General features: G+C 37.5%; 2 protein-coding genes across 6 annotated transcripts in view; both read right to left on the bottom strand.

Annotated features, from left to right (window-relative positions):
• The window catches only part of kif13a (kinesin family member 13A), a 68,117-nt gene extending 61,633 nt beyond the window's left edge, over positions 1-6,484 (bottom strand). For 2 of the 5 annotated variants that reach the window (XM_055211604.2, XM_055211603.2), the window contains exons 1-2: positions 6,011-6,484; positions 5,716-5,806 (exon numbers count right to left, since the gene is read on the bottom strand). In XM_055211604.2, the coding sequence (XP_055067579.2) occupies positions 5,716-5,806; positions 6,011-6,065 (146 nt within the window). In that variant the 5' untranslated portion in view covers positions 6,066-6,484. The remainder of the gene's footprint in view (positions 1-5,715; positions 5,807-6,010) is intronic. The other 3 variants (XM_055211607.2, XM_055211606.2, XM_055211605.2) reach the window with 2 other exon arrangements.
• Positions 6,485-10,311: 3,827 nt separating this feature from the next.
• On the bottom strand, positions 10,312-12,117 carry LOC129448909 (E3 ubiquitin-protein ligase NHLRC1-like). Its single transcript, XM_055211608.2, has one exon. It carries the CDS (start codon positions 11,877-11,879, stop codon positions 10,620-10,622), a length of 1,260 nt encoding a protein of 419 aa, XP_055067583.2. The 5' UTR covers positions 11,880-12,117; the 3' UTR covers positions 10,312-10,619.
• Between the last annotated feature and the right edge of the window lie 2,452 nt (positions 12,118-14,569).

Here is a 14,569-nt window from a genome sequence, read left to right on the forward strand (position 1 = left end):
TAAAACATGTATGTTGCATGCAAGACCCCGTAGTCTTTATTAAATATTTTGGAATGTTTATTTTTACATTTTATTAGGTTCTTCGGTTAAATTACGTTGGCCTACAGAGCAATGTAACTTGATATCACTGTTGGTCTTACATCAATAAAGCGCCAAGTAGCTCCCGCTGCCAGCCACAAAAACAAAACAAACAGAGAAATAAAAGTGAAGATGAAAGACGAGGTGCAAGAGATATTAAGGTCTGAATTTGTCGGTAGATAATACACACTTGCCTTTTTTTTTTTTTTGAAAAAATCTGGGATTTTTATTTTGGGCCGCATCGCCCAGCCCTACCCTAATCTAAAAGAAATCTTAAAGGGCACATATTATCACCATTTTAACAAAATGTAATATAGACGGTTTCAGCAGTAACAACATAAACAAGGGGCTGTCGTGGTCCGCACGTAACTTCCGGTAAACTCCGCTAAGAATAAATAACAACAAGTTCTTAATAATAAAGTTCTTTAAACGTAGTTTATTTGTATAACAAGCAAAAAACAACACATAGATTAACCAGGAAACCAAAACATGTGTTATTTTCGACGAGGCATTTGTTCAAGAGATCAGTTTAGCAACTAGTCAGACCATTAAAAAAACGAAACCGGAAGTAAAGTTTGGATCCAGACGTGTAAAACTGTCTATAAGTCTCAGGTGTCTCCAGAATGTGTATGTAAAGTTTCAGCCAAAATACCCCACATATAATTTATTATAGCATGTCCAAAACATCATGTCTAATGAGACTGCTTTGCTTTAATGAGGATTAAAAAAGAAGAAATGCTTGAATTATTTTTATTGTAAGGTTGTTGTGTTCACAAACTGCCAACACAAATTTATATCCAAACATCTTGTACAGTAAAAGTGGATTTTGGATAATAGGTGCACTTTAAGCGGTCATATCCTACATGTAGTGTTCAAATACCATCAACTCCCTCAAGGCAAAGTGAATTACGAGTCCATCATAATGACTGAATCTGAGAGATAAGATCAAAATGACAAGGTTTGTTAAGCAGGAATGATCAGATAAAAACACTCTAACTAGTCGCTTTATCGTCCTCTTATGCCACTGAGAAAAGACGATACATTTACTGCTTCATCTGTCCTGATTTACTTCACAGTAAAGCAAACCCTGTGCACCAAAAAACGTGAAACGTAATCAGAAAAACTTTCCCAGGTCCTTCCAGGTATTTTCCAGGTCTTTTTAAAACAGCAGCCTCAGGTCTTTAAATACTTTGTCAGATTCATATTTCAGACGTTCAGAGAATAGAGCTGCTAGAAATAAAGCCCGAAGCCACCGTCACATGAAGCTCAATGTAAACGTGCCATCATGAGAACAAAGAGAGAGAGAGAGACACGAGACACATTAATCCTGATGTAAGTAATCCTGCTCAACATCAATGTTTAGTTCATATGTTTAGGACAATATGAATAAAGGAAAATATATTTAAACATGGAGGAAAAGGATAAATGCATCACTGTGACAACAATAAACGCTGTGTTTCATTTAAACAGAAGTGTAATAGCAGATGCTGAGGCACATCACACCACATTTTAACACAAATGTGTAAAACGTCTTTAGGAGCCCAATGAAAACTCAACCCACACAACACATTATTACAGAAACCATTTATAAACTATAAAGCACAACGTTTCAGTAAGTTTCAATGGCAGATTACCAACAGAAAAGGTCATAGGTTTGATTTCCAAGAAACATGCGTAATAATAAAACATATAGCATGAATACTGTACCTTGTTTTGGATAAGAATGTCTGTCAAATGAATATGTAAATGAGAAGATCTAAGCAGTTTTCCCCCAACAGATCAACAACAGAAGCAGGATTCATACATTATCAACATGCGATCGAGAGCAGATCATCTCTTTTTCATCAACCACATGGTCATTTCTAAGCAGGACACATTTCAAAAAGTTCAAGACTTTCAGGACTGCACTGATTTGCTTCATTCATAGGACATTCACAAATTAAAGATAGAAAAGTGGCAAAATGTCTGAAGGCACATGTCTACACGCACCATGTGTTAACAAATATTTTATTCGTTTTAACCGATAATATTAATTGTCATAAATTGTTACCTTCGGTTAACGATCAACCGGTTAATATTATGAGGATCTCTAAGTAACGCTAAACATATAAACTCTGCAGAACTGAGTCATGGAGTGAAGTGAATATCAGACCGTAGTAAATGTATTATTATAGCTTATACTTAAACCGTAAAATGAGCTGTAATAGCAAATCTGATGATAAAGAAACAGTTTTAATACTAGGGCTGTAAAGTTCAGGAAATATTCCAAGTTGGAAACTTAAGCAACTAAAGGCAATTATTTGTAAATTTTGGGTCACAAACATTAGCTTCCCTGACATCTGACTCATCTGTGTGTGTGTGCCACAATTCCCATATATTCCTGACTAATTTCTATGAAACGTTTACAACCCTATTAAATACTAAGTTCAGTTTACAGGGTTCCCACACCTTAGTTAACTTCAAATTCAAGGACCTTTCAAGGACTGTCCAGGTCCAATACCTTCAAATTCAAGGACTAAATGTGGGGACACATTTCAAGTAAGAGTAAGGTTACATCGTGTTACCTTTTAAGATACATTGTTACAGTTCCCTTTCAAGGGAACTCCCGCTATGTCACTGCGGTGACACTTTGGGGACGCCTCCAGGGGTAAGTGCGTCTGAATGTGTCTATCAATTTCAACCAATGGTGAGGCTTATCGACAATGACAGGGTGACGCGGGAGTCAGGAAGTATATCACTATCTGAAATATTGACAAAGACGGCGTTACAGGGACGTAGGAAGTAATGGAGTCAATGGAGATGCAGCGTCTCGTTCCCTTCTCAGGAAGTTATATAAGTAATCAGAGACGTTTTCATGTGTCAAACACAACTATGCAAAAAAGCATTTTGGTATGAATCAACATTCACATACAGAAGATATAAACATTTAAAGCGAACAGTTTAGCACGTGTGTTTAAAAAGTCTCGAATTTTTATGATATTATCCTACACAGGGAATATGGATTTTTTTTCAGAAAACTTCTTGCATAAAATAGATTCAAGCACTTTCAATGACCTGTATCTATGTATGTATATTTTCAAAAACTTCCCAGGGCCTTGAATCCCCCCCCAGATTCACAAACTTTCAAGGATTTCAAGGACCCGTGGGAACCCTGAGTTTAACTTTATAAGTGACAAACTTACTCTGTTCTGTCTTTAAACCTGTTTCTGCTCTTTCTTTAGGACCAAGAAAGTCTCACTCATCCATGTCATGTTAAACATGTATGACATTTACTCCTCAATACAGAGATTCATTTTAAATCTACACCACTGTAATCTTTTATGTATATGTCACTATAGAAAAATAATGACTAATCACAACGATCACAGTACATGTGTCTCTCTCTCTCTCTCTCTCTCTCTCTCTCTCTCTCTCTCTCTGCAGTATTGTCTGTTATTTTCAGATGAGAGATCTTCCTCGTGAGCGTAAGACGAGCTGTGCTTACCTGTGCATTCTCTTCACCTGCCTGACCGTATAACTGTGATGCTGTTTACACCGCACTGCTATATTAATCCATACACGATTCTCTAACCTTGAACCCACATGAACCCAAAGGATTTAACTCAACCCATTTCAGGCATCACAAGATCCAAGAACATGTGATCCAACACCCTTAAGAAACGTGACAACGAAACATCACATAATAAACTGACTATTCACCGTAATAACATAATCTTACATTTTTAGTAGGTTACTATAAACAGGGGTTTGCATGTGGACTTGATAACAACCAGGATTTAACATGGGAGGCTGCTAGCAATACACTGAAAATGTCTATCCCAGTGACGAGGCCAGACATTTTAAACTGAGTGGACTTTTGGTGAAATACGGTGGACCTCAATGCCTACTCTTAAATTACATCATTTTACAATATAGTAGTGGTTTAATGGATTACATTACACTTTTTGGAGTCATGGATCGAATCATTTTCGGATCAGCAAAAAATAAATATAAGGACAATAAAATAAGAAATCTAAAAATTATAAGCATATTGACATAGAAAAGAGCAAAGTTACAAATAAAGTAAGATGTAGCATTTAGTAAAAGAACTATAATCAAATGAATAATACTACCCAGTCTCACGAGGTTTCGTGGTATAGTCACATAATTTTTTTAATTCTTTTTTTGTGATATTATATATTATTCATGATCGTATAACGAATTCCTGTTTTCGTGTGATTATCACGTATTGGTTACTCAACTGTTTTTTTCTATTTTTAAACCATTGTCGCTTCGGTTTAGGGTTAGATTTGATGTTTGCATTAGAATGTCACTTTATGTATTGGTTTATACTATTTTTTTCTGATTTATTTTTTATATGTCGCCTGGCGTTAGGGTTAGAGTTGGGCTTGGGTAAGGATGTCATTTTATGTAAATCTAACCCTAAACCGAAGCGACAATGGTAAGAAAATAGGACAAAACAGTTGAGTAACCAATATGTGATAACCAAATTCGTTATATGACACGAAAAAATGTGGAAATTCGTGATAAAATCATGAAAAAAATAATCAAAAAATTATGTGACTATACAACGAAATTTCGACATTTCAAATTTTTCGAGACTGGGCTGGAATAATAACACTGTCTTCTTCATTCTATAAATTAAATATATTAAATGTATCTTTTTAAAGCTACAAAAGTGTTTTTTTGTCTTCTGTTTTTTGATGAACACATTGACACAAACATAAGCAGATGTTTTGAGGGTACTGTCACTTTAAGACTGAATCCATACACACATCTGCTTTATTTTTAAACTGTTTGTGTTCACTTTAAGACACAACTGAGTGTTTTTATGAGAATACTTGCCAGGACTGGGTATAGCAAGATCATTTTATGTGTATGTGTCCTGTCAAGCGCAAAGAGATTCTGTGTTTGCATGTTTTTTGAAACACGCGCTCACTTTAACATCATCTTGCGCTTAATTTGTTTAAAATGGCTTGAATGTTAACATTTGTAAGGTTTAGAAACATGTGCAAATGATAAACTTTCTATATAAATAGTTATTTATTTCTGAAATGATGCGTATGTGAGTGATTATTATTATGAAAGAGATTATTATCATTTATGCCTGATTTCTTTTGCTTTTATTTTGTCTCTCCTGACTGGGTGTAGCCTCGCCACTGGTCTATCCATGTCATGCACTAACTCACTAACTTGTTTAATATGTGCATGTATAAATCAAAATAAAGCAGGTTGATTATGAAAATGCTGGTTTAACATACGGTAACAAGACAACAAGAAGCAAAGGCTCAGTGCTGTTCAAAACATGAGGCCTGTGGAGGAATTTCACAGCGCCGCTGAACTTTCTTCAGTGCATGACACACTGAGCACACCCAGAGACACCAAACACACACACACACACACACACACACACACACACACACACACACACACACACACACACACACACACACACACACACACACACACACATAGTGTATAAAAACAAACTCAATCCAATAAACCTGAAGTGAAACACCAAACTCTTTCTGTCCTCAGCACAAACTCATGCATGTGAGTTTAATCTGACAGCTTTCATCTATAATGAGGAGTTTGTTTAATTATAAATCACAGATTCAGATTGTCATGCATGTGTACCTGTTTTCAGTTTTTGCATTGGAGGGCGGTGGGTGCAGAACGGTCTGGTTGTCCTCCATCTCAACTACACATTTTGTGTTGAGTTCAATCTCTGCAAAGGCAAAAGTTGTTCAAAGTTGACTAGAAGTTCGTATATATGTGATTATGTTGTAGTGCACACTAATCTAAAAGTGTTACATTAAACACATACAGTAGCCTATTAATACATCGACCTGCAATATAGCAACTTAAACCATCAAAAAGAGATTTGATCCTTAATATTAACGCTTGTTTCTACTTTATAAATGTCTCTTACCTCTGCGGTTCATGGGTCGAACTCGAACCGCCACTTTAACTTTCGTATCCGACATTTTAAGAGAGTTTGAAAGGTTTAAAGCGGAGGAGAAAGCGCTAGCCGCTCCGCACAGCTAACCGAATAAAACATTCACATGAGAAGAGTCCAACAGAGCCGAGATGAGAAAAACCCGGACAAAACCTCCAAACAGTCCATAACCGAACTGACAAATATACACACGATATTAATCCAGACCAGACCAGACCAGTGCTTGTATTTGATCCGGGCTAAATATGCGGAGAGATCTGATCCAATCTGAACAGCATCCACACCGCCATCTTCACTGACTGACCCAACAACACACACACACACACACACACACACACACACACACACACCCACACCCACACACACACACACACACACACACACACACACACACACACACACACACACACACACACACACACACACACACACACACACACGCACACACACACACACGTACACAAGACACAAACAGGGTTTAAATACTAAAATCTGGTTTAGGTCCTGCAGGTTTTAAAATCCTTGAGTGGGCTTTACTATGACATCACTAAACTTCTTATTTATGATAATATGAACCGGGAATAACACGGGTCAGTTATAATAACCCTTCAATCTCTCCAATCAGGACTCAGGAGTAAGTAACACCTCGTGCACCTCAGGAGTTACTCTTATTATGAGAAACTGTGTTGGGTGTAACTAAGTTACATATAGTTAATGTTAAATTACTTTCCCCCTAAAAAGTGAAGAGATTATTTAGTCAGTAACTTCTATTGAAGTAAATACTCGCTGTATGGACTGTCGATCAATGATATAATACAATAGTGGATGTTACATCAACATTTAAATAAGTCTAAGCTTAAAAATGAAAATGCATGTTTTTTATGTATCTTTCTCACTTTAAATAAGAATAATGGTAACACTCTAGTGTAGTTTAGTTGGTTATCAGTATTAATATTACTAGATATTGGCTGTTTATTAATACTTAAAAAGCACATATTAATGCCCGATTCTGTAAACCATCCTTAATCCTACCCAATTCCTACCAATACTTAAACTTAACAACTACTTTACTAAGTATTAATAAGCAGTAATTACGAGTATATTGAGGTAAAGGTAGTTAAAGGGATAGTTCACCCAAAAGTAAAAATTCTTTCAACATTTCCTCACTCTCATGTTGTTATAAACCTGCATACATTATTCTGATGAACACAAATGAAGATATTTTGAGGAATGTTTGTAATTAAATATTTCATGAGCCCCATTTACTTCCATAGTATTCTTTTTTCCTACTATGGAAGTAAATTCATCAAAATTCCGAGCCGTTTTAAGACTATTTTGTATCATTTACTAAATAGGATTTAGATTAGTAATTAAATACTTTTTGAGAGAGAAATTTGTACAGGAATCTAATTACATGGTTGTAGATGTCATAAGTAACTAGTAGCCTAATCAATAACTTTTTTTACCCAACACTGATGAGAAAGTAGAGTGGCAGACACAACAGATTCTCATTTTGAATTTATTTTACCTCATATATTTTTTGTGATGCCAGTGCTTGCTTTGCAGTTAAACTCATCAAAGCTTAATTATTTTTATTTTATTGTCTGTGTGATATTTTCATGGAAGTTGTTAGTGATGTTTTATCTAGCTGTAAAGTGAGCTAGTTCATGGCTAAGAATTTGGTTAAATTGTAACATCAATTAAACAATACTATCACTATCTCACAAACAGACTATGGCTAATTTGGGTAATTTTTAGTAATTTATTACTCATTAATTCACCCCCACACACACACACACACACCAATTATGTTAAAGTCAGGGTTGAGTGAAACTCATTTTTGTCATAATCCTTATTTGTTACATATCACTAGGGTAGATATTTTAATGTTTCAACTAACCCGGACTAAAAGGGTGAATTGTAACATTTAACTCCTCTTAACATGCATTTTCTGTTTGTACTGCTAAATCATTTAATAGCAAACACTTAACTAGACTGAATCACATTTTTAATGCAATGGAAAGAAAAAAATGTGTTGTACTACCATATCATTTTTGTTTTTATTCATTTTATAAATAATAATAATAACAATAACTTCGACTTATATAGCGCCTTTCATAGTACCCAAGGTCGCTTAACAAATTGGGAGGGGTGAGTTAGGGGACAAAGGAGGTAGTGCAAAGAAATGTTTTGAGGTGCTTTTTGAACATTAGCAGGGACGGGGCAGAGCGGACATGAGGTGGTAAACTGTTCCAGAGTCTGGGAGCATTGGCAGAGAAGGCCCTGTCCCCAAAAGTCCGCAGCCTGGTGCGTGGAGTAGCCAGCAGGTCCTTGTCAGAGGACCGCAGGTCTCGTGACTGAGTGTAGGGGTGAAGTAGATCTGTGAGGTACTGTGGAGAGAGTCCATGGAGAGATTTGTAAGTTATCAGAAGGATCTTGTAGGTGATTCGTGACTTAACTGGCAACCAATGGAGCTGTTTGAGGATGGGAGTGATATGCTGCCATGGCTTTGTGTGGGTTAAAACCCTGGCAGCTGAGTTCTGGACATACTGAAGTCTGCTAAGGGCCTGGACAGTCCAGAGAGGACACCATTACAGTAGTCCAGGTGGGAGGTGATGAAGGCATGGATGAGTGTCTCAGTTACTGAGTGTTTAAGTGAAGACCGTGAGAGTCGTGAGATGTTTTTGAGGTGGACTTAGTGACATTGTTTATGTGAGCCCGAAAAGAGAGGGTGGAGTCCAGCATAACACCCAGATTGCACACCTCAGGAGATGGGGAAATAGAGCAGCCATCAACAACCAGGGCCAGGTCTCCAATTTTCCTGAGTAGAGGTGGAGGGGCCACCACCATGAACTCGGTCTTATTACTGTTGAGTTTGAGTAGGTTAGTGGTCATCCATGATTTGAGTTCCTGCAGGCAGTTGACAAGTTGTGTGGGTGGAAGCTGGGAAGAGGGGTTTGTGCTGATATACAGCTGGGTGTCATCAGCGTAACAGTGGAAGTTGCGTCTATGTTTACGGATAATATGACCTAGGGGTAACGTGTAAATGCTGAACAGCAGAGGACCAAGCACTGAGCCCTGAGGCACACCATGGTTGGCGGGTGCTGGATCAGAGTTGGAGCCATTTAGAGTAATGAATTGGTTCCGGCCAGTGAGGTAGGACCGGAACCAAGACAGTGCTGTGCCACTGAGGCCGATGAGATCAGAGAGACGGCGAAAGAGGATGGCATGGGAAACTGTATCAAAATAAATAAGTTAAAGTGAAAATACATATAGTAAATGTAAAGCTGTAATCATCTGGTTTTCTCTTGAGAATGATCAATTGTTAAAACAAACAGTGTTTAACATTTTGTGCGGATGAGAATCCCATCTGGTATGATGAGGAGAACTGGAGCAGAGATGATTGTGAGATTTCCCTCTAGGAGCTTTAATGACTGTGGATTCAACATTCAGATTTACAATCATTTAATTAAGGAATAATGCACATCCAAGGTGGGAAGCAGAGTGGAAAAATCATCTTATTGTTTAAAAATGTCTTAACCCATCAGAATAAGGCATTCAACAGAATAAAGCATCAACAATGTGTGGTATAATACACATTTAATGTATGCACACTTTCAGTGGTCATCATTTGTTATTTACTTATTGTCTTAATAGTCAGTGTTTTTAAAATGTAACCAGATTTTAAACACATGATGCTATACAGTAGTCATGATAACAAGCCAGTGAACCACTTTTTAGCATCATTGTTTTAGAGTAAAGAAAATTATGTTTTATTTGATAGATGCATCTATTTAATAGAATCACAGTTTGTGTAAAATAATACATTTCATTGGCAGACGGCAATTCACAGTGCATTTAAGCTATAGATTTCATCATGTGTTGACTGGGATCAAACCCATGACCTTTTGTGCTGCTATTGCAATGCTACCAGCTAAACTAAATGGACAGATTTTCAAAACATATATGTATTATTCTGAAGTAATTTTATCTATGGACAGTTAGTTATAGTTAACTTCAGTTAAATGTTAATTCATCTGATATCCATGTGTCTGCTGTGAAAGCTTACAATAAGTTTAAAGCTGTTGCATGACTTAATATTTATCACATAGATGTTGAGAAGTGTCACCGAAAAACAAAGAATATTACAAGACCCGAGTTTACACTTCTATCATCAATCCATTAAAGCTTTCAGTTAAAAATCAACAAAAATCAGTTATTAAGAAGACAAAAATGGTGTTCAAACCAATCTCTCAAAGCTTCATTAACTAAAACATAACCTGCTCTGGTTATCCTCAGAGAGTCAGTTGCTTACTTACAGTTACCTTTAGTTTTTGAATTGAAAGCAAAGGTTATCCGCTTGCTAACTCCTAAACTTACCCAGGGTAGTCACATAACCTGTTTTCTGGGATACACCCCAAGACTTTTCAACATCTGAAGGAATAAAATACTGAAGCAGCGCAACCCACAGAAAATTACTCCAACAATAACTGCAATTTATAGCAGAAACAGAGATGGCGATAGAGAGGACAAAACTACAGATTGCAGCTTTATTCGGTCATGTTCTGATTTGCTACACAAGTTAACCTGATTTACTCTCACTGTACAAATCTTCTGTGTATTCGGTGTAAAACTTCACTGTGTGATCTCCACTGTCCAGAACTATAAGCTCATTATCTGCTGTTAAAGTCAATCCTGCTGGACACAACAGTCCACTCACCAGTGGGGTTAACACAGCTGATATCTGAGGTTTGCCCAAACTCCACACCATTCCCCGCTGTGTGTCCGCCACAATTACATCTCCATTTCTGTCAAAAACCACAGAAGATATGGACATGCACACAGAGTCTATCAGATTCAGACCAAAACTGTCCACCACTGTCAAAAGAACAAAATCACCATTATATATTTTTAGACATGATGGAGCAAAGTTGCCATGAGCAACCCCACTCTTCTCAAGATGGTCCACGACAGCAATGTTTCCTGATATCATGTCACACGCCACAGACCGCGGACACATCAGATCTTTGAGAACGACTCGATTAACTAAGACTGCACCGCGATCAAAGTCCAACGCCAGCTGGTTCAGGGTTCCCATCCGTGCATCCGTCACCAATATCCATCCACAGCCGTCTATATCGACACTCCACGGCAGTTTAAAAGAGTCTCGGACCGTCAACACAGGACAACCTGTGGAATCAAAGACCTTCACGGTCCCATCACCTGCATCTGTTATTACCAGGTGTCCACTGGAAACCACAGCGACGTCAAGTGGGTGACAGACATCTGCAGGACCATGTCCATAACCTCCAAAAGCGTGTAAGGACGTCCCGTGCCGACTAAAGACAGCAACCCTCTTCTCACCATCGTGGACCACTATAATCTCTCCTGAAGATTCATCTACAGCTATTCCACTAGGGTTGATGATCAAACCCCAGCCACCAAACACTGAATGGAGATCGAGTGCTCTCGAGCCAAGGCCTTGAGTCCAGCTGATGAGTTGTTGGAGAACAGGAAGCCTGCGAGATCCCTGTGTGTGCAGAAGATCTTGGAGATCAACAAGTGCTCGACATTGTGATGTGCTGCCGGCTTCACACACTTTCCTACAGAACGGACACTCCAGGCGATGATGGACGGGATGGGTAAGGGTGCAAACACACGTCAGACAGAGCACATGACCACATGGTAGATTCAGGGGTGTGTGGTCTCTCTTCTGCACTGAGAAGCTCTCGAAACAAACTTTACACTCCAGCAGGTTTACTTGTATCTCTGTCAGTATGTCTTCAGCTCTTGTGCTGCTGTCACTGTGAGGTGAGACAGGTCTGTCTGACATGATGTCCATGATATTTCTGCTGGTTTATTTATATACTGGCCTATATGGGATGAAGGAGGGGATTTGCGACAGTAACTCTCTCTCTCCAACATACAATCAATCACGTGACTGCAAACATGAAAGCAGGGTCTGTGTTGCCCTCTACTGGTGAAAAGGGAAAATCTACTTTTTATTTCAACAGCACAACATTTTGTGTCAATCTTTTTTTTAATGAACACTTTATAGGTGAAAATATAACATGGGACAGTCCTGGGCACATTCATAAATCTCCAAAACGTAACTTTTTTTCACACCAAGAATTGTTTTATTTCTGCATGGCCCAGATTGATCTTTGTTAGATTAATTCAGAATAAAATGTGAAAACATACACTGTAAAAAGTGTTTCTGTGCCTTAGTGGATTTAACAATGATAAAACGAGTAAACTGTATTAAAAACAATTTATTATTGTTTTTTAATCAAAATTTGAGTTAAAATAACATAAAAAGATGAATAATTTGAGTAATTCGAAATGAACACTTTATTGAGTAAATTCAGCTTAATTTTATCATGTTAATCCACTTAAATTTGAAAAAGAAAATTAATTTAATAATTTTGTGTTGAAACTACATGAATGATTTTAGTAAACAGCTAACTAGGCAGTAGACTCGTAGTTCCTGGCATGCTTTGCATGGCACTGCATTTGGACAGTGAAATTTAAATTTAAACGCTATTTTATGTGTTTTTAACTAAAAAGAAAGACTTTTTAGTGTTTAATGTTTTTGTTTAATCTTTGAGTTGTAGTTATCATGGTTCAGGTGCTTGTGCATCTGCAAACTGAAGTATGTCGCGCTTTACAGCTGCCCAAAACTAAACTGGGTGCGCACGTTGATTGAATAAACAAATTCGTGCACTCATCTCACAGAAAGATTAAGTCTAAATCAATGTTTATGGAAACAACAACAAACCATAAAAAAGTTACCTGTACCAAGAAAAGTTAAACTGAGTAATACTAGAACTATTAGTTAACTTAATTTAGTTGCATTTGTATGAAGTAATATTAGTGTTTATTATACTTAAAAAAGGCTACAAGTTGACTCAACTTAAAACATCAAATGCAGCCACTTGCCTCAATTTTATAAGTTAGATTTAGGTATTACTTTTTACAGTGTATCTAATCTCTTTGTATCTAAGGCATAAGGCAGTGGGTTATTTTTGTCTGTGGTTGTTTGAAATCTGATACTGCAGTGTTAGTCTCGTGTGTGTTGTGTAGTTTTATCTTTGCATTTTTATCTTTTGTGCTAAAGAGTTTCACATCATTAATCAGTGTTCACATTGTGCATTGAAGTCTTATGAATGATTTCTGTTTAATGTCATCATGATTATATTTGGATATATTTGTTCAGGAGGACACACTACACAATAATGAAGAAAAAACAACAAAACACATATCATAAGATATAGATGATATTTAATCTTAAAACTCGGTTAAATCAGGTGTTTCATATTGCAAAGATATAAAGTTTAGTCATGTTGTGCGTGCCACACTTCAACAAAAATGCAAATTTGAAATTCACAAAGACAAACACTGATTTCACTTTTATAATATACATGAAATGTACTCATGATGAGGAAAAAAAGGCCTTTAATCTTTCACAGTGACTTGCTTACATGCCTGCATGCACACACACACACACACACACACACAGACACACGCACACACAGACTCACAAAGAAAAACACACACACATACAAGCTCTCCCTCACATGCACGTACGCGTACACATACATGCACGCATGCATACACATATACACGCGCACGGACATACACAGACTCACAAAGACACACACACACACACGCACGAGCACGCACATGCACAAACATATGCAGACACACAGACTCACAAAGAGACAGACACACACAAGCTCTCCCTCACACTCATGCACGCACAAGCTCATACATGCACAAACATATTGTATGCACACACACAGACTTACAAAGACACACATATGCACACACAAGCTCACACACACACGCACACACACACGCACACGAGCCACGCACACATGCGACGCACGTGCACGCACGCACACACACACACACACACACACACACACACACACGCATGTTTACACAAACACAACAGAGAGTTTTGGCATGTTTACATCATGTACTGTAGTTTCACATCTAAGACTCCAGCACTGAAGTGAGAAGATGAAGAGAAATCAGATCTTCAGTTCACTTTGAATGGACGCACAAAACAACAACAGCAACACAACTAAACATGTCAGTTCATAAAACACACATGCAGGCACACAACTGTTGAATATGTTTGTCTATAAGCCTTCAATACTGGCGTAAGGATGCGTAATCGCATCGAAACATCCATCAGATGAAACCAGATCCAAAAAACCACATTAAACAGCAGAAGAATATCACTGGAAAGAAACCTTAAATTCACAGAAAACCCCCATGACATTAAAACATCCTGTTCACAAATATCAGTGGAGCAATGAAACCAGAAAAGTGCCAAAAAACACCAGGGTCAACCTCATCTTCTCTAAAGCAGCTTAACCAGGTAACATTCAACTAGACATCAGTCTGAATCATACATTATACTGGCCAAAACACACACACCTTTACAAACATCTTTAAAGTCAACATGAAATTGATCAAAACATTTCATTGATACGGGTGTTTAATAATCAGAGTTTAATTGTG

The sequence above is a fragment of the Misgurnus anguillicaudatus genome, chromosome 10 (genome assembly GCF_027580225.2).
Source record: "Misgurnus anguillicaudatus chromosome 10, ASM2758022v2, whole genome shotgun sequence".
NCBI lineage: Eukaryota > Metazoa > Chordata > Actinopteri > Cypriniformes > Cobitidae > Misgurnus > Misgurnus anguillicaudatus.